The sequence below is a fragment of the Asparagus officinalis genome, chromosome 6 (assembly GCF_001876935.1).
Source record: "Asparagus officinalis chromosome 6, Aspof.V1, whole genome shotgun sequence".
NCBI classification, from domain to species: Eukaryota; Viridiplantae; Streptophyta; class Magnoliopsida; order Asparagales; family Asparagaceae; genus Asparagus; species Asparagus officinalis.
The window spans coordinates 17,808,506-17,829,753 of record NC_033799.1 but is presented as its reverse complement, the minus strand read 5'-3'; the positions used below and the strand labels follow the sequence as shown (position 1 = coordinate 17,829,753).

General features: G+C 36.6%; 2 protein-coding genes across 2 annotated transcripts; both read left to right on the top strand.

Annotated features, from left to right (window-relative positions):
• On the top strand, positions 2,684 to 8,972 carry LOC109845822 (putative mitochondrial carrier protein PET8). The gene is made up of 4 exons (XM_020415088.1): positions 2,684 to 2,880; positions 3,046 to 3,126; positions 3,905 to 4,034; positions 8,923 to 8,972. The coding sequence occupies exons 1-4, from the start codon at positions 2,770 to 2,772 to the stop codon at positions 8,970 to 8,972; spliced, it is 372 nt and encodes a 123-aa protein (XP_020270677.1). The 5' UTR covers positions 2,684 to 2,769.
• On the top strand, positions 9,030 to 13,650 carry LOC109845235 (ATP synthase subunit d, mitochondrial-like). Its single transcript, XM_020414455.1, has 5 exons — positions 9,030 to 9,309; positions 9,971 to 10,052; positions 12,840 to 12,904; positions 13,021 to 13,107; positions 13,189 to 13,650. Exons 1-5 carry the CDS (start codon positions 9,136 to 9,138, stop codon positions 13,288 to 13,290), a joined length of 510 nt encoding a protein of 169 aa, XP_020270044.1. The 5' UTR covers positions 9,030 to 9,135; the 3' UTR covers positions 13,291 to 13,650.

Genomic DNA, 21,248 nt, shown 5'->3' with positions numbered 1-21,248 from the left:
TGAGAAGATCCGGATAAAGAGATAGGGATAATGAATGCTGATGAGATCTTATTAAAGAAGACAGAAAGACAATGGTGTCAGTGTGAGTAGACAATGGAGAAGTCAATGACAAATTGAGTTGATGACGAAGTGAATCGATGATTAATGGAAGTGATGATGATGAACTGAGTCGATGAAGTCTGACTAGAGAGATCTTGATGGAGAGATCTGCTAGAATATAAAAATATGACTCAAGCCTCACCAAAACATTGGAGTTTTGGTATAGTGGTAGGATCTTTATAATGGTATGAGAGCAACTCATGTTTAAATTCTAATAGCTACAAGTTTAAAGCGGGTTTTCTAAAAATAATACCGCTGCATGAGTTAATGTTTCTGCCCTTAGAAGGGTCTTCAACTTGTAGGGCATGTTAGAATCTAAAAATAATTACCCTCAAACCTCATCAAAACTTTAGAGTTTTGATGTATTAGTTAAGGACTTTAACACGGTATTAGAGCAACCAAAGTTTGAATCTTACTGGCGGCAAATATCTATTGTATACATGAAACCTCCAAAGCTATAGTGAAGGTTGAGAGTCTATTCTAACATGTCCCTGTAGGTGGGGCGCTCTTTTTATAGGCTGATCCCACTGACCATGATAATAGGGATTAAAAGTATTAATAACACTAGATGAGCCCATGTTTTAGCCTATAAAAAAGGCACTCAACCTGTAGGGGCATGTTAGACTATAAAATTATAACCCTCAACCTTCATCACAACTATGGAGATTTGGTATAATGGTTAGGAAATAGCTGGCAATGATGAGATCTGAGGGTTTGATAGGCCACCGAGGGCCAGACAAGCAAAATTCCCTTAGTAGCCTGAGGTTTAGCAAGACATGAGACTATAGATTAGTAAACCTTGCTCTAATACCATGTTAGGAATAAAAAAAACTTTGCTTATTGATGTTTATAGTAGCATGCATGTGATATCTTATATTAATGCACGAGTTGTTATGAGGATAAGCATGAGTGGTTACATAGGATAATAGGGAAAAGGGATTTTGAGGTGTCACCTTACCTTCAATCTAAGGTGGCACTTTCAAAACTAAGTTATATGCAATCAAATTACTTGATCCATTCTGTTCATTTTAACTATATGTTTTGTATAGTATACAAATAAAAATATTAGACATATTGGGTTTTAGTTACTCATGCATCAAGTGATTGTAAAATTAACGGTTTTACGAAAATACAAATAAAAGGGACAAAGGATTCTAAGGTGTCACCATAGGTTCAATCTAAGGCAGGACCTTCAAAACTAAGTTATATGCAATCAAATTATTTGATCCACACTGTTTATTTTGATCTATATGTTTTGGATAGTATAGAAATAAAAATATTAGACATATTGGGTTATAGTTACTCATGCATCAAGTGATTGTAAAATTAACAGTTTTATGAAAATACAAATAAAAGGGACAATGAAAATTATATGTTAGAAGTATCGATCATCATGCCTTTTATTTTGTAGATGTTTTAAAATATTTAATTCATGATGAATGAAGTGGATCATCCATTGAAATAGTCTAATCTATGTGTGGCATCTTAAAATCCTTTTACCTAAGATAATAATATATTTAGTTATATTTAATAATATGGTAATAATATCTAAGTACCATGGATTAGGGTCCTTGTGCTTTTACGATTGACTGAGTCACGCACCATATGTATATTTTTGAGTCATAAGGGTGACTGGAAGGTGCGAGCAACTAAGAATAGAGCTACTAATGTAATTTACTCTTTATGGTTAAGAATTAACAATACTTTGGTAAAAATTTTGGATGGAAACCACCCGTGAGGGGTTTTATGAAACCACTCCAAACAATGGGCCATCATATTTAGCAATATCAAGATTTGTGGGTATAACACAATTAAAGACGATTGGAGGGTCAATATGACAAAACCGTGTTTGTTGTCATCTTTAGAAATATCAAGATTTAGACTGTATTTGAGGGTCTCAATGTGGAGTACACACCTCATCAGATACCTTGCACCATGTGGGGCATTCTGAGCAAAGCAAGTTGAGTTAATGGGGGTACTATGGTAATTTCAATGCCCCCTCAATGGCTAAGACTACCCCCTATAGCGGGGGTTTCATAAAAGATGTTTACTTCTAAATAGATCCGGGCCTAGTTTTGAACTAAACTTGTCCTTTTTTATCCAGAGGAGAGGTGGATAAACCAGTTTTAGCCGTCTTTTCTGGCTTAAGAAAAAGCTGGGCTAAAACTGGTCCAATTTTGCCAAGAAATTAAAATCAAATGCAAACTTGGGCCAGGTAGGTTCAATGCTAGACTGGTTTTAAGGGTTTGACAAATTACGCTCTCAAAATTCAATGCAGTTCATCAACCCGATAAGGCCTTTATCTTCACAACTTCGAACATGACAGCCATGTAACTTTCTCCAATTAGAGACTTTGGTTCTTCACAACTTCGAACATGAACAGCCATGTAACTTTGGTTCTGTTCTTCTTTAAAAAAAAAAGGAGGAAAGAGACAGAAAGAATAATTTAAAAAGAGAGAACAAAAGATCAAGCCTTTTGAGAGATTAGCACTCTGCTTTCCAAAGAGAGTGGGTATGTCAAAAATATATTAAACTGGCACCTGCTCTTCTCTCTCCAGTAAACAAAATCAAAGAATAATATGAGAGCAGAACCAACAAGTAATGCTCATGCTAATGCTTCCCTTTTCATCTTGAGAGCAACAAAAGAGGAGAGAAACAGTGTAATAATGGATGGAGGGCTGCAGGAGAAGTTCAGAAAAATATGTGTCTTTTGTGGAAGCAACTCTGGCAACAGGACTGTACGTATTCAGTGATGCTGCTCTTGATCTGGGCAATGAACTGGTACCTTGTTTCTCTATATCTTCGGTAGTAGTAATCACCCCTCAACTATTTTAGTAGAAAGATGGAGAGGGTTATTTGCACTTTACCCTTTTTCATGTGGGTATTGAGTAATCTTCAAAGCCTTATAGCATCATGCGTACCTGTATCTGGATGTAAACTTTACAGGGTTCAGGAGCGAAATACAAGGGACTTGTTAGTTGTGCTCAAACCATTGTCAGAGAAGAAGGCCCTGCTGCTCTTTTGAAGGTTTGCTCTTCTAGTGCTGTGTTCATTTCCTGGACTCCTAAATGCTTCTATCTATGTACTTAGAAAGATAATTAATTTTGAGTTTTTGTCTCAAAAGAGTTAGTCCAGCAGAGTAACTTCATGCCCAAGTTGGTTGGATCCCCTTTGTGCCAGATATAGCGAGTCTATTTTATGATCTTGGACCATTCAACTGAGAAATTGTTTTTGTACTCAGAATTGTGTGACCAGCTATGGGCAAGTGTCCTCCTTACTAATCCTTGGTTTCCCTTAAAATCCTAATAAAGTAGGAAGAACACATTCCAATTTTGGCCCTTTGAATCTTTGGTCCTGAAAAAGTGCTCTTTTTAAAATACATGGTTCATTTTAGGAAACAAATGGTTTTGAAGTATAATATTCTAGTCCTGAAAAAGTTTATTTTTCCCTTTGATTTAAGCAATATAGCATTGGCGGGGAAACAAATCACAACTATCATGCTAGCATGTATGCATGGCCAGCAAGTGCTATTGGACTTGTGTTGGTGTATGCTTCCTTAGAATGTGAGTTTTGTTGAGCATTGATATCTCAGGATGTCTTCATAAAGATGCCGTATAGGTTGTGTTTGTGCCTTCATTTTTTAAGAGCGAGGATATAAAACCAAAACAAATGCATATTCATGGCCTCAAAAAACCCAGAACACCAAAGTAAAAATATCAACTTACGAAAGCTCATACAACCCAGAACCGCAAACTGAACCACAAATAACAACGCATCAGTTCTCATTATTTTTTCTTTATTACAGGGTATTGGTCCAAGAGTGCTATGGATAGGTATCGGTGGTTCAATCTTCTTCGGCGTTTTGGAGAAAACAAAGCAACTCCTCTCAGACCATCATTGTGCCAAGAGCTTGAAACCTGAATCCTCATGCACAGGCATAAGTCGACTTATGGTAAGTCGACTTATGTTGGTGCATGAGTCGACTTACGTTCTGCTCTGGATTGTTGGTTTTTTGCTCTGCCAAGTCGACTTATCAGGTCTGATAAGTCGACTTATGATCTCTTCTCCAGTTGCTGTTTTTCGCTCTGCCAAGTCGACTTATGCAGACTGATAAGTCGACTTATGACGGGTTTTTTGGAAAGTTCAGGTTCCTATTTGCAGTCTGTTTGGGTTTCTGTTTTGGTATAAATACCAATACGATTTGAGGGTTTTGTGAGGAGAGTTTTGGGGTTTTGGAGCACAGAAAAAGAGAGATCTTTCTGAGCTATTTGTTAGGGTTATTGGTTGAGAGATTGAGAGATTTGTTGGTGAGATTAGTTGGTTCGTTTGAGCGATTTGTAATCTCAATTTGTACTCTCCTTCTCTATTAGTGAAAACCCACCCCCTTCTTGCCCCGTGGACGTAGGCAATTTGCCGAACCACGTAAAACCTTGGTGTTTGTGTTTTGTTTGGTCTTTCTCTCGGCGTTCGTTGGTTTGGTTTCTCAAAGCATCAGTCACAACAAGTGGTATCAGAGCACGGGCAACGCTTGGGCTATTTGGAGGAGTAGATCGCTTTGGAAGTTCATCTAGGGCTTCGTTTGGTGATAAAGGTGGGATCTTTTTTTGTAAAAATCTCGTCTTTTTCAGTTTGGATCTATTTCTCGTTTGTTTCCGCATTGGTTTGGTGGTGCCTTGAGGATTATGGCCGAGAAAGAAGGAGTTGTGGGCAGTACTTCCGGCGTGAAGACCGTCCAAAGCTTGAATATCCACTCAATGAAGATTGATGTGGAAAAGTTCAATGGCACAAACAATTTTGGACTTTGGCGATGCGAAGTCATGGATGCGCTCAACGCGCAAAATTTGGAAGATACGTTGGAGTTGGACGGGAAACCGGACAACATTGATGAGAAGGTTTGGAAAAAGATGAATCGAACGGCGTGTGGTGTGATTAGGTCTTGTCTCACTCAAGATCTAAAGTATGATGTGATCAATGAGACTTCTGCAAAGAAGATTTGGGAGATCCTTGAGAGCAAGTATTTGACCAAGAGTGTGGAGAATCGCTTGCATTTGAAGAGGAGGCTTTACCGCTTCCAGTTGAAGAAAGGAACCTCCATTGGTGATCACATGAACCACTACACGAAGCTTCTTGCGGATTTGGCGAATGTGGATGTTAAGATTGAAGATGAGGACAAGGCGTTGTTGCTATTGAGTTCCTTGCCTGACGAGGAATATGAGACCTTCGTTCTTACTCTTATTAATGGGAAGGCATCTCTTTCGTATAGTGAGGTCACCGCTGCACTTGTGAATTATCAGCTTCGAAAGAAGGATAAGGAGACTTCGTTTGAGCCGGTAGCGGGGGCGTTGGTCGCAAGAGCAAAGGGTCCAAACCGTAGTGGGAGGTCGCAGTCTAGAGGGGCACATCTTGGAGTTCGTAAGAATCAATGTGCCTTTTGCAAAGAAGATGGACATTGGAAAGCCGATTGCCCAAAGTTAGTTGATCGAGCCGGGAAGAATAAGGGAAAAGCTATTCAAGCTTCAGAGGCGAATGTTGTCAAGGCTAGTGGCAACGATTCAGATTCGGATTCTTCGGGCTACTCGTTATCTGCACTGCCGTCAGTTTGTGTTGCCTACTCTACAGAGTGGATATTGGATTCGGGTGCTACATACCACATTTGCCCTAGGAGGGATTGGTTCTCCAGCTTTCAGGAGTTGGAAAGAGGGGATTTCGTGCTCATGGGGAATGATCACAAATGCTCTATTGGTGGTATTGGTACTGTTCGGATCAGGATGAGTGACGGGGTGATTCGGGAGTTGGTTGGAGTGAGGTTCGTTCCTCAGTTGAAGAAGAACATCATTTCACTTGGAGCTTTGGAGGCAGCTGGCTATAGGGTGACCTTGGCGGATGCACGCTTGAAGGTTACATTTGGGTCCATGATTGTGATGAAGGGCGTCAGAAGAAGAAATTTGTATTATTTGCACGGAAGCACGGTGATTGATAGGGAAATGACGACTTCATCAGATTCGGCTAGACTGTGGCATTGTTTGGTGCTGGGGTATATGATTGGTAATACCGTGCATTGGTTGTTGAGGAGTGCTATGACCTGCAGATTGAAGTCCTGTGAGCACATTAGGATGAGCGAGACCGTGGTGGAGTTTGGCACTTCTATCCATCGAGCGAGGGGTCTTTTTGGAGGTGTTCAGTCAGGCATTTGGGGGCCTTCCAAGGAGGCATCATTGGGAGGTAATCGTATCTTGGTTTCCACAGTTGGTGATTGTTCTAGGCATTATTGGGTCGCGACCAGTTCCCGTTGGTGTAAAGTCCTAGAAGTCAACAACAATTGGAAGAAGTGTATTGGCAGAAAGGTAACTCATTGTTTCAGCTTTGGTAGGGGTCCTTTCTTGCGTTGGTGCCGAGCTCACGGCAATAGGAGACACTTCATTGGTGTGGAGACTTTGGGGCGACGAGATGAGATGACAGTTTCGATGGGTCGTTCCTTTCTGGAGGAGGATCGGCGTTTGATGTCGAGCATTGGCATTGGTGTGCGGGCTTCGACATATTTGGGTCATCTTATGCATAGGTCGCCGACTGCTGCTTTAGGAGTTATTAGATCTGGTGGAGCTGCTTCAGATTTTGGGTCGCGTCGGATATTTGGATACCCAGCATTTGGTCACATCGTGGATGTGAGATTGGATCCGATTGCGCGTTTGGGGTTCGGAGGCTCAGTTGATTATCGTTTGGGAGCTTCTGATTTTGTTCTGAGCAGGTATGTCACTTTTGACTCTCGGCAGGTGGAGAGTGTTGATCAGGTCATTTGGATATCGCAGCAGGTGGAGAGTGATGCTACTCCACGTTGGGTGGAGATTACTCCACATACTCCAGATCATACTGCGTCATTTGGGATTCCAGCTAAGGTGACACAGGTTGGAGATCATTTGGTTTTGGATGCAGATGATGGATTGGTTTTGGATTCAGTTGCAGCTGGTAGATATAGTTTGGATATGGCCATTGGTTTACCTCAGGTGGAGGTGTTTGATTTGTCTCAATTTGGGGTCATTGGGAATACTATCAGTTGCAGATCGTTTGGTGATATTGGAGAAGAGTTGCAGACTTTTCTATTTGATTGAGGGCCTTTGGAGGCCGTTTGGGTGAACTACGTGAAGGCTTGATTCCTTGGGCAAAGGATACGTAGGCAGTCATTTTGATGCAGCCGATTTGGTGAGCGACATCGACATTTGGGGTGAGTGTTCACACTCTCATTTGGGTCTCAGCATGTGAGGCATTTGTTTGGTTGGTGTCGGCTCAGTTTTGGGAAAACTTCGCCGAGGTGGAGAATTGTGGAGAAGAATTGGAAAAAGCAGATTTTTGGTCATAAGTCGACTCATGCACAGGCATAAGTCGACTTATGGTAAGTCGACTTATGTTGGTGCATGAGTCGACTTACGTTCTGTTCTGGATTGTTGGTTTTCGCTCTGCCAAGTCGACTTATCAGGTCTGATAAGTCGACTTATGATCTCTTCTCCAGTTGTTGTTTTTCGCTCTGCCAAGTCGACTTATGCAGACTGTTAAGTCGACTTATGACGGGTTTTTTGGAAAGTTAGAGTTCCTATTTGCAGTCTGTTTGGGTTTCTGTTTTGGTATAAATACCAATACGATTTGAGGGTTTTGTAGGAGCAAATCTGGGGATTTTGGAGCACAGAAAAGAGAGATCTTTCTGAGCTATTTGTTAGGGTTATTGGTTGAGAGTTTGAGAGATTTGTTGGTGAGATTAGTTGGTTCGTTTGAGCGATTTGTAATCTCAATTTGTACTCTCCTTCTCTATTAGTGAAAACCCACCCCCCTTCTTGCCCCGTGGACGTAGGCAATTGCCGAACCACGTAAAACTTTGGTGTTTGTGTTTTGTTTGGTCTTTCTCTCGGCGTTTGTTGGTTTGGTTTCTCAAAGCATCATAGTTGGTTGTTTGTTTGGCTTCCGCGCCGTGCACAACAGTTTGTTCATGTCCAGAATTCAATTTCCTGAACGGAAGAGGCTCGGCAGTAGTTTTTTTTTTTCTCGGGGGTGGCTCGCAATAAGTTATTTCTCACTTTTTGTGTGGATTTCATTCATGTCTTTCCTCTAATCCTTTACCGTATACATTGTTTGTTAGGGCGGAAGATTGTCTGTATCTGATGTTTGAAAATGCTGCTATGCTAACAAAAAAACATATTATTTACTTGAAATCTCATTCTAAGTTACTGTCAACTTTCTTTATATGCAACTGATATTTGAAGAAGAAAAAGCAGAATATTTCCATTTTCTCCGGAAGCATTTTCTTCTGTAAATCCCATCAAACACATGAATGAAGATAATAGGAAATAAGAAGAGGCTAGTGAAAAAGAACTTCATTTTTTTGAGGGGTTGGGTCGGAGGGTTGAGTAACTGATAGCTCACATAAGGTGCCCATACCGAAAATGGAGCGGGCAAGTGTTCTGGTATACATTTCAAATTTCGTGATTTTATTGAAATTTTAATTGGAAAAATACTTTGATTACACTAATATTTTAACTGTTGTACTCAAATTATACCTATTATACTGGTATTTTAATTATTTATGCTGTTATAATATTGTTTTTATTTTATTTTTTTAAGCGAAATGGAATTTATATTAATGAAAACCAATAGAAGCTACATCAGCAATAATACCCGTGTAAAGGCCCAGACTGTGACCACATGATACCCTTGAGAATCAAATAAATTATTTATGCTGTTATATTTTTTTTAACCTAGACTGTGATCACGTGATCTACTATTTGTGATTAGACTAATATTCTGCTTACACTGATTTAAAATGTTGTACAATAAAAGGGGCAATGCTTAAATTTCTGGGCCTGTGCATTCTTAAACAGCCCATGTAAAGGCCCACCTACACCTTCCATATTATATCCCCAGCCTGTTACCCTAGCTCGAGCCCCCATTTCTCTCCTCACGATAAAAGTTTCCAAAATAAACAAATAAATCGAATCAATCCTTTCATCGATCGATCGATCGATCTCGAGAGAAAGAGAGAGAGAGAGAAAGATGAGCGGGAGCGGGAAGAAGGCGGTGGAGACGGCGGCGAAGGCGGCGAGGTCGATGATCGACTGGGACGGCATGGCCAAGGTCCTCATCACCGACGAGGCTCGCAAGGAGTACGCCAACCTCCGGCGAGCCTTCGATGAGGTCAACAACGAACTCCAGACTAAGTTCAGCCAGGTGAAAACCCTCAGCTGATCGGATCTAGGGTTTTGCAAGCTTTCGATTTGTTGAAATTTTGAGGGATCGGAGATAGAAAATTTACTACCATTTTCTATCTTAAGCCGTTCCGTGAGCAATTGTTCAGCTGTCATTAGGAAATGGAGTGCTATTTCAAGTTATGTCTTTCTACACTGTTAATCGGCCAAAGCCAGTTTGCATCTTGTAGAAATTTTGTTCTAATGGCACGGGGTGGATACCAAGTATTATCTTAATTGGTTTGAATCTGATTTTTCATCATTTTATGATTCATTTTATTTGTTTTTTCATGTTAGATGTATTGCTTTCCTCTTCTCTTCAATACCCAAAGGTGGTCTAGATTGAAATATACACCCGAGCCAGTGGCAGAGCCAGGAATTTGTAGTAGGGGTGTCACAATATGTGTAAAAGTCCACATTTTCCTCACATCAGTATAATCAAAACTACAATGAGATACAAAAGAAAAATAATATTTCTTTAGATTGTGACAAAACTACAATATTGCTTGTATAAAAGTATTATTTCTATCAAAAAAAGATGAAAACCCTTTAGGCGCCGTTGATTTTTCTTGTTTCGTGGGTGTTTATCTTATGCTAATATTTTGCACTTAGACTAATGACATGAGTGTTCATTAATCATGTAGGAACCTCAACCTATTGACTGGGAATATTACAGGAAAGGAATTGGCTCCCGTTTGGTGGATATGTATAAAGAAGCTTTTGATAGTATGTTTCGTCCTTCTTATCTCTCGTTTGATTTCTGTTATGTTTTTCTTTGAGCACTTTTCTTCAATTTTTTTGGATTTTACGATGACATTGTGTTATGAAATTTTTCCTATCATTAAAATAGAATATATTCTTGTAATGCAGTAACAAATATGCAGCCATGTCTGCTGTTGCAAATTTGTATTAACAGTTGAACAGTGGAACATAAATTTAGGAGGGTTTTTTCCATTAACTAATATTGCAATGTGTATCTCATATATTTATTGGTTTTAGTGGTTTTCGCTTTTAGAGGCTTAGAAAATAAAGTTTGGTACATGTTTACCGCATAAATATGAGATTATTTAACTTTCCACGTGGCTAAATAATTTAGTGCCACTAGTCTAGCAGAATAATGTAGCTTGTGCAGCTGAGCTCATCCATTTCAATACTGAATATTAATGTGCATTGCATCAGACTTAGAAGTCAAATCTTTGACCCGTGAAACATCAGACATCAGAATGACTAGTTAAGGTGGTGTTTAATCTCCAATTTTGAGATATTATGTCAGTTCTCAAATTTCAAGATGCGGATAATTAACTAAAAGGTATTCCCTTCTGAATTTCTATTGAGGCATGACAATAAACATTATCCCGTCTCAGACTCTTAGAACCAAATAGTAGAAAAAGGTTATTCCCTTTCTCTAGCACATTTTTTTCTCACGAATTTTTCGCTTATTGGGGTTATAGTTCACCAAGAAGACAATGAAAATTATATGATAATTTCACATGAATATGCCGAGAAAGATGTTCTTTCCTTGGCCAACTCCATGTACGAGACTAATTCGATGTCTTTTTAGGTGTGAATCATCTGCATATTAACTTTTTTAAGAAATTCATGTGCATGTTTATTGACAATTTTTTTGCACTATGCAATTTTAAGAGTATTTCTTTTTATAAGTTGCTTCGTTTTAGTAACATGATTTGCTTCTTCATCGTGGAATATTGGAATTTTTATATTAAATGTGGACTGTCTCCAATAGTATCCATAAACTTGCTTTTTCATTAACTAGAATAAAAATTTTTGGGTTACATTAAATTGTTGAAGAGAGTTAATACCACTTGATAGAAGTAGGGTTTGTTGAAGAGAAAGTTAATACCACTTGATAGAAGTAGGGGTGGCAATGAGCCATGTTTTGGTCGGGTACCTATTACATACATATCCATGTACAGTAAGACGTAAAGCTATCCATAACCCAATTCGAGCGCACTAAGAACTAATTGTATGTCTAAACTTGATCCATTGTATTTGAATTCAGATTGTCTCTTGAATACATATCGAACATGTTCAATATTTTCACAATTTAGTTAGTATAAATAAAAACAAATCTATTATTTACTGAAATAAAAAGGAAATTCTGGATAGGGAAGCATTACCTTGTCAAGGCAATATGAAGTCAGTCCAATGGAAGAAAGATGATACTAACAATAACAGGTTGTCATTTGATAAACTAGCTTCCAAAACAGATGATGCAGAAAATGCAAATTTAAAATAGATTTAAAAAGATAGATAATGGTATCTCTTGCTTTACAAATAAGATGACCAATAATATCTAAAATAATTTAGTAATTGAAAACTTAGTTTTCATTGTTGAACTTTCACTTTCACAAATGGTTGATATATCTGAATCTCAAGATACAAGCATCCCTTTCTAAGTTTCAGCTTAGGTTATCAGGATAGTGGGTCTTGGATACAAGATTATTGACATTTAATCCAATAAACTTGTAGATGGGAATTTTAAATTCCAAACCAACCTGATATCTTTAATGGATCTACATCGCTATCTGAATGCAATCATCTGGGTTGGATTTAGGTTGGTTTAATGGGTGTTGGACCTCCAGTGCTAAGTGCTAACCCTAGTCGGAACCCTTCAAGGAGATCAACCTCTTAAGATACTGAAATTTGCTACTTGATGTTTTGCAGGACATCGTAGCAATATAATGGAAATTACTGTATTTCTTTGCACTTAACCGTTAGTCCATGCTACATAATATAGAAACATACTTGATTTTTCCTTTTTCCCCTCATTATAAGACGGTTATCTGACACTTGGGTTTATATCGCTTTTGGTTCTCTCTGGTTAAGTTAGCTTGAGATATACACCTTGGTGTGCTTGAAGCCACCTTCCTGATAGATCAAAGAATATCTTCTAAGTGGCAAGCACGTAGAATTTATTGTTGTTAAGAGTAAACCATGTGGAATCAGTTTTGATTTCAGTTCTTGGACATTTGTTACTGGTGATGCATATTTTGTTGTTTAGGAATTGGAGAGTCTCTTTTGTCAGTGAGGAGGTACCTGCCATTATGTAACTGTCAAATTATGGAATTTTAAGCTTGTCCGACCAAGAAAATCAGTTTTGTATGATTTTTTAATCAGAATAGACATGTGTGAATGCCAATTGTGATTTTTAGAACCTTTGTTCATGTCTGCACCACTAATCTCAAGACAAATTGTAGCCTTGTTCAGTGATATATGTTAACCATGTATCATCTTTGAAGGGTTTATCTTGTGTACTTATGGTGCTCTAAGAGAAGTCTTTTTTTTAACAAATATTTTCTAGTGCACTGTTGCAACTTAGTGCTGCAGACGTTTGATTACAATCATCTCATCACAGTGTCATATTTGTTTATTATGACCCACAGTGGATTTGATATAAACCTTGGGTGCTATTCATTTTCTAACTCTACAGTCGTCTACCCGAAATCATGTTCTACTTGTTTAAGCTAAATAAGCACGGCTTTTTTTTTTCAGGTATCCAGATCCCCAAGTATGTTGACACTGTGACTCCTGAGTACAAACCCAAGTTCGATGCTTTGGTGAGATTTCCCCCCTTTCCGTTTCACTTCTATGGTTAAAATTAGTACTCTTTGATTCTTTACAGAGGTACTAGAATGATTTTAGCATGAACTTGTACCCCCCCTCAAATGTGCAGTTGGTCGAGCTGAAAGAAGCCGAGCAACAATCTCTGAAAGAGTCTGAAAGACTGGAGAAAGAAATTGCAGAAGTCCAAGAGATGAAGGTGATAATCATGGGTTAATACTGAATAAAGTCTTGTTTTAAAAGTCTGTCTCGGTCTCATTAAAATTGTTTTGCTTCGCAGAAAAAGATCAGCACCATGACTGCAGATGAGTACTTTGCAAAGCATCCTGAGCTAAAAAAGAAGTTTGACGATGAAATAAGGAATGACTATTGGGGATATTGAACATTGGAGCTCTTTTAACGACGCAATGTTGTCTTTGACATTTCCAATAAAATTTTCTTCCCCACTTTTCATTTTTTAATGCTCTTCGTTACCCTGCTCAGCCAAAAGACTATCGGGACGTTCGCATCATTTTGTGTGTGTATACCTTCATCCAGCCCTGTGGACAACTTGAGCTGAATTTTTTGTCTCTGAATGCAAGTTGATGAATTTGCTGCGCAGCTGCTGAGATAATTTGCTGTGGATCAACTACCTTTTTTATCGAGAGGTTAATAAGCACTAGTCAAATATTTGGATTCTAGTTTTTTTTACTGAAAATTATGTTTACATTTTGGCAAGTTTGTGGTTTTCCTCTTTTCTAAACCATTTTGATCCCTGGGTGTACGTTGGGTTCCTAAATGTGTTGCTGATACCATTCAAGTGTTACTGTGATTTTGTATGACCATACTGTTATTGATTATCGAGTCCGCAAAACTGAAAGAGAAAAACAAAATCGTTAGAGCTTATGAAAAGCTTTATTTTGAAAGCGCAATAAGACGTTGAAGAGGCTATTATCTTCATATATTTTTTTAAAGGAAATCTACATGTATCTTTTAAATGATTAAATTCTTCCTAAAAAGTAATATCATGCCTTGGCGTGAAGATGCTGATGAGGATGTTTAAATTCTTCCTAAAAACTAATATCATGCCTTGGTGTAAAGATGCTGATTTAGGGCTTGTTTGGATTTTAATGGGGTTAAGGAAAGTTAAGGGAAGGTAGGTGAGAGAATAGAAGGGAAGGGAAGGGAGTTCCCTTCTCCTTGGTTACACCCTAATTTGAGGGGTTAACAAATTTTATACTATTAAGGGGTGAACTAAGGGGAACTAGGGTGAATAACTTCACCTCCTAAGTGTTCCCAAACAAGGTGATGAAAAATTATTAGCACCAAATTAGAATTAGAAAGATATCTTTAGTTAAACTAAGTTTATCATCTCATCAAAATTATTAGTTGATGAAAAATTTGAATCATGATGATAAATTTAAAATTTAGAAAGATTAGCTATAGTTAAAACTAAGTTTATCTTATCATCCAAACTATTAAATGATGATAAATTTTGAACAAAATAGTCAAATATTTAGCACCAATTTGATAGTTTATTAATTTAGGGGTAGTTTTTCACAAAGTTGATGATTTGAGGATAGTTCATGAATACTAAGATTGGGGGCATTTTTGTAAATACCTGTGATTTAAGGGATATATATGAAAATAACCCTTCTTTATTGTGTTTCTTTCTTGGGGTAGTTTTTCAAAATTTTTGGGGGTCAATTCTGAGGGTATTTTTTTATAATTATCAAACGTTATCTTTGATCAAGATGCTATAATTTAAAAAATATTAAGGTAGGATAACAACTTTTTCCTCTTCACTAATGACTATAGATAATTAAATTTAAAGATAAAAACTAACTACTAATTATCGGTTCCTTATCATCTAATTTAAAGATATTAGGATAGGATAATAACTTTTTATCTCTTTACTAATTATCATAGACAATTAAATTTAAAGATAAAAACTAACTTCTAATTATGAATTTCTTATCTTTTATTAATTAAATATTTTTCGCATGCAATGAAACACATACATATGATATATACACACACATATGTATGTATGTCTGTATACACACATGCACACCATAATTTCTCATTTAGTTAATTATTTATATTAATAAGAATAGAATAAGAATGTAGCAAGTAAACGGAGCAAGGGTAAACATAAAAAATACTCTCCTTAACTTTGAACGTAACTCACCATAACTTTCAAAATTTAAAGATAAAAGTTAAATCCTAATTATCAATTCCTTATCTCTAATTTAAAGATATTAAAATAAGATATCAACTTTATATCTATTTACTAATTAATATATATTTATATGTATATGTATATGTATATGTACATGTACATATACATACATATATATGTACATGTACATGTACATATATATGTGTGTGTGCGTGTGCGCGCGCGTAGAACCTTGGTACCAAACATAAATTTTGTGATTAATAGTAAGGTGTCTTATTCTCATCAATTCTCTAACCCATGTGAATGTGGTTCCCCATTTGAATGGGTGGATGAGAATGAACCAGCTCACTACCAAGCACAAAAACTTGTGCTTGGTACCAAGTTTCTCCATTGCTCATATACACACACACATATACATATATTTATGTATATGTGTGTGTATGTGTGTACAGACACACATACATAGATGTGTGTACACAAACATATACATATACACATATTTACATAAACATATATATATGTATACACAGACACATATCATACTCCATTTAAGAATACGGGTTCAAAAAAAGCTTTTCATGGTCAATATTATCCTTTTGAATTTTTCATTTAAATTTTAATCTATATTAATCATAATTATACCCTAACATAATCTCATTTGAACTACCTACAGATTAACAATTTGAAAATAAAATTAATAAAATATATGAAACAGCTCCACAGTATTAATTTGTTAACGAAAAGAACTAATATGTTATAATATATGAAGTATTTCCAAAAAAACCTAAATTTTTTTAAAAATTACATAAAATACCCTCAATTTTTAAAATTACACAAAACATCCTTACGTTTCAAAACTTAAAACAAGAAATATGAAGTTTGTAAATTAACAACAACCTATGAAGAATTTAAAATTTGCTACTAATACCCTCTAACATTTCAAAAATTATAAAAACGCCATCAAAAGTATAAATAATAAAAAAGTACTCTGGAATTTTGAAATTTAAAACTTACAAATACCAAAGATGAATTGAGGGGATTACCATCAGGCACATGAAAATTTAAATTTTATAAAAAATAACCTCAAGTTATAAAAATCACAAAAAACTTCTTCAGAAGTTAAAAATAACAAAAAAACATTGAGATTTTAAAAATTATAATCAATACATATCAAATCTGAAAATTATCAGTGGACCGTTGAAATTTTAAATTTTACAAAAAACAATCTAAGATTTTAATAATTACAAAAAACACCCTCAAATTTTAAAGTTACAAGAAATATTTTGACATTCGAAAACTTACCATTAATACATAAAATATGAAAATTACAAGCACCCACTTAAAATTTAAAATTTTCAAAAAAAAATACTCTCAAAGTTTAAAATTTGTAAAACACACCCTCAAAAATTTAAAATCACAAAAAAGGACTTAGAATTTTAAAACTTAGCAAAGAAAAGAGTAGTTATTTGATATTCTTTCATTAACATAAATTTAACTTCTAATTTAAGATTTACTACCCCTTTTCAACATCTAAAAGTAGCCTAATTTTGTCAAAAAAGACAAAGGTGGGAACGATTGATGTCAGCTCAATAAAAAACGAAGCAGAAAGAATGAAAGACACTTTTTTTTGAATATTTTATAGAATAATTTATTTTTTGAGTAAACTAGGGATCTTTAGAAGAGATTTCATTAACCATTTTAAGTAGTTTATATGCTTATGTGGATGTTTTCATCATATAAAAATATGCTAGATTTAGCATTAATCTTTAGTTTATGATTTTTTTAAAGTCTATCAAGGATTAAGAACAAACTCATTATTCTCTTTTGTGTCGTTTTATCCCACTTTTAAACAATCATCTTGTTTTATTAGCTTTATTTATTCATCCTCCTTTCATAATGCTATTTTTTTAAATATTTTTACAACATTATATTTTCTCAGGTCAAACTTGGTTTCATGTTGATATAAATAACATGATAATTCAAATTGGCTTTGAATTACATTTGGTTCCTGTCAATTCAATTATGAACATGACAATTTAAACTAGGTGTAGCTCATTTAAACAAACATCAAAAAATAAATCATCACAATGCTAAAGTTAGGGACATAACTGAGCAAAAAAACATAATAGTGGAATTAAGGAACAAATTTTAGTAAGGAAATAAACCAAAAATATTTAATCATGGTATTTAACCACGTGCATTGCACATGCATAAAATGTATTGTGTATATATATAGGTATAAATATATCTATGTCTATTGTTATGTCAATAATTACACCAAGTGTTAATTCCCCTGTGAGAGACCACATGTGTCCTAGGCCAATATTGTAATACCCCAACCCTTGAGAGGGTGATGTGATTAGTATTGATAGATTTGATTGGAATACTCATTCCACCAAGATGCATCTTCTTTTCAGGAACCCAACTCTTAGAAACTCCAAAGTTAAGCGTGCTTGGCCTGGAGAAATTCTAGGATGGGTGACCCCCTGGGAAGTTTTCCAGGGAGCGCGTGAGTGAGGACAAAACGTGCTGAAAAGACATGTGGTGGTTTGTGAGGCCAATCCATCAGATCTAATAACAATGGATTTTGTGACTGGTTTTCCTAGGAGTCAGAGTGGTAATGACACTATATGGGTGATTGTTGATCGACTTACTAAATCGGCTCATTTCTTGCCTTGTAAAACTACTCATTCTCTTGAGAAGCTTGCTGAATTATATGTTAAGGAGATTGTGAGATTGCATGGAATACCAGTGACTATTATATCAGATAGAGATTTGAGATTTCGTTCTAGATTCTGGCAAGGTCTAAATAATGCTCTGGGAACACAATTGGGTTTTAGCATATCTTATCATCCGTAGACGGACGAGCAATCAGAGAGGACTATACAAACATTGGAGGATATGCTTCGTGCTTGTGTTTTGGATTTGAAGGGTAGCTGGGAAAAACATTTGCCTTTGGTGGAGTTTGCATATAACAATAGCTATCACTCCAGTATTGATATGTCCCCTTATGAAGCACTGTATGGTAGGAGATGTAGATCACCTATTTGTTGGGATCAGGTAGGAGAAAGAAGACTGCTCGGTCCTGAGATAGTATAGATTACTACTGAGAAGATTCAGCAGATACGTGAGAGGCTTCGTATAGCTCAAAGCAGGCAGAAGAGCTATGCCGATAATAGAAGAAGAAAGTTAGAGTTTGAAGTTGGCGATCATATTTTCCTTAGATTATCACCTACTAAGGGAGTGATGAGATTTGGAAGAAAATTGCATTGCCTCCAGAGTTGGCTAAAATTGCATTGCCTCCAGAGTTGGCTAAAATTCATAATGTTTTCCATGTATCAATGCTGAGGAAGTGTATACTTGATCCGAGTCATGTATTGAATTATGAGCCCCTTAGGATCAGGGAAGATTTGACATATTCAGAGCAAATCCAACCGGAATTGTGAGAGCTAAGTGTTATGCGGCGCAAAGTGCTACGTCGAGAGGGCGGGAGCCACCTCTTGAGGCCGTAGGAGCCACCTCTAGAATCTCACACGGATGGTACGGTCTTAGATGAAATGATTTGGCACAACGAGGACGTTGTGAATTTAAGTGAGGGAGTATGTAATACCTCAACCCTTGATAGGGTGATGTGATTAGTATTGATAGATTTGATTGGAATACTCATACCACCAAGATGCATCTTCTTTTTGGAAACCTAACTCCTAGAAACTCCAAAGTTAAGCGTGCTTGGCCTGGAGAAATTCTAGGATGGATGACCCCCTGGGAAGTTTTCCGGGGAGCGCGTGAGTAAGGACAAAACGTGCTGAAAAGACATGTGGTGGTTTGCGAGGCTAGTCCATCAGATCTAATAACGTACCGACTCCGGATTCCGGGGCGGGGCGTTACAAATATTAATCAACAGATCAGCTCACTCCCCTGTTAGACCCTAGAGGGGGGGGGTGATTAGGGTCTTATGCTAATCTAATCCGATTTTATACCAATTTAAAACTAATAGCAAGTTGTCCTAGCAAGTGTGAAATACAACAAGATACATGAGCTAGGATAGGCAATATGAACTAATGAATATATCCTAGCAATGAGATATTACAAATATATGAGCAAGGATATATAAACAACACAAGGGTAAATAATGTAAACAAAGAAGTGGACAAACTAACTAATGAGACAATAGCGATATGAGCAATGAGCACAAATATAAATGAACGCTAAAGTACACACAAACACAATCAAATGATCACGGAGTTCGGACCTTCCGTCCTACGTCTCTGCTCCCCACTCCCGGAGAGAAATCCACTAACACAACCGGGTTTTTTACCCGTACCCGAACAATGTTTACACCTCATACTCGGTTTTTTAGCTAACCGAAAACTTTATAATTACCACTCTTGCAATCCCACTCTACACCCTCTCAAGTGTTGGAACTAGACGTGTCTCCCTCAAGTGCTCGGATACAACCCCTCCCTAGGTTCGTCAACCGACGTCACTCCTCTTGGGACGATCCCCGACTCTCGCCATACACTTTTCTCGGCGTACAAGTGTATTACAAAGTGAATCTCACAATAAGCACAATTACAATAAATGATTGTTCTCTAATATGGATGAGAACACTATGAAAGCTCACACTCAATTATTACAACTCTCACCAACCCAAATATACAATATATACAAATACAATAAGCTCAAGTGGGTGTGTGTAAACAATGAGTGAAATCAAATCAACTAAACTCAATTGAAAATACTAGCTTAATGAAAATGATAAACAACAAAGAATTAATACAAAGCTAGTGTTGAGTTTAGAAATTTTTCTCTGAAAAACAGGATGGAGAGATGGATTAAAATGAAGCCCAAAGAATGTAGATGATCTCCTCCACTTGTGTAAAACCTCTTCACAAACAAAACTCTTTTAAACAAACACTAAACAAACTTAAACCCTTGTTAAACTCTTGTTTGAAAACTTCTTGGATGATTTCTGATAGAAGGGGTTTGAGGGGTTTATATAGGAAGAGAAACCAACAGCAAAACCCCAAAGGAAAAGACCAAAAAGCCCAAGAATCAGAAATCAGATTCTGTACAAAAATAACCATTGGGGTGAATGACGGTCGACCGTGAAATTCTCGTGGTCAACCGCGAGCCACTTTCGAGCCTGAGAAATTTCCAGAAAGTTAGACGGTCGATCGTGATGGTCGATCGTGGGAATTTTCGAGCTGACGATCGACCATAGCGGTCGACCGCGAAAGTTGCTGATGGCTCCGCAGGGAAAATCAAAGGCGCGGTCGACCGTAGTGGTCGACCGTAAACTGACATATGAGAAAACATGTTTGAAAGTTGATTTTTTTATTTTAAAACCATGTTTAAAAATATCAAATAAATTCTAAAAATATAAAACTTGGGGAATGATTGTAGACATGATAATAAACATGCTACAAAGACTGGTTTTCAAAAAGGACCTCTCAAATGAAAAATATCATTATTTTACAAAATAGTCCAAAACATAAAAATGTAAACATATGAATTTTGATATTTTGGCTAAATCAAGTTTTGAAACAATACAAAATGATTTTATAGACTTAATAGAAGATATAAACTATTGTTATGAAGTCTATAAATAATGAATATAGTATTTTTATCAAAATACACATATAATACACTAAAGCATTATTTTATGGAACTAAATAAAATTGATATTGATGAAATCATATAAATGCATATAAGTATGAAACAAAAATTAATATAAACTCCTAAACTAAATTACCCAAGCTTGTGATCTTCAACGAAGCTCTATCTTGGTACACTCGCGGATAAAGATTGAACTTGAATCTTTAACTTGAATTGCAAAGTTTCAACTACTATTCCACCAACCTCCATTTGATATGATCGTTATGACGCAATCCATCCATCCTCCAACTCGTTGTTTTGATATGATCGTTATGACGCAATCCATCCATCCTCCAACTCGTTGTTTGCCTAGAATAAATACGAAAACACAAACACTAGACAAATAACATTAGAAGTAAATTGTTTGTTAAACATCATCAAAACAAGAAGGCCAACATCCCCTACCAGGGTAACTCGAGTAACACAAGAAGTTGTCCTTTCCCTAATAGGTCCAAGTCGAGTCAAACTCTCACTCAACCTCATCAATCGAGTAAACCACCCTCATTCCCTTGGAGTATGGT

Excerpts from the sequence above, each read along its gene's own strand:
- LOC109845822 (XM_020415088.1), top strand. The coding sequence starts at position 2,770 with ATGGAGGGCTGCAGGAGAAGTTCAGAAAAATATGTGTCTTTTGTGGAA. Across the intron at positions 2,881-3,045 it reads TTGATCTGGGCAATGAACTG|GGTTCAGGAGCGAAATACAA; the intron begins GTACCTTGTTTC and ends TAAACTTTACAG. Across the intron at positions 4,035-8,922 it reads ACCTGAATCCTCATGCACAG|GGGCAATGCTTAAATTTCTG; the intron begins GCATAAGTCGAC and ends GTACAATAAAAG.
- LOC109845235 (XM_020414455.1), top strand. The coding sequence starts at position 9,136 with ATGAGCGGGAGCGGGAAGAAGGCGGTGGAGACGGCGGCGAAGGCGGCG. Across the intron at positions 10,053-12,839 it reads GTATAAAGAAGCTTTTGATA|GTATCCAGATCCCCAAGTAT; the intron begins GTATGTTTCGTC and ends TTTTTTTTTCAG. Across the intron at positions 13,108-13,188 it reads CAGAAGTCCAAGAGATGAAG|AAAAAGATCAGCACCATGAC; the intron begins GTGATAATCATG and ends TTTGCTTCGCAG.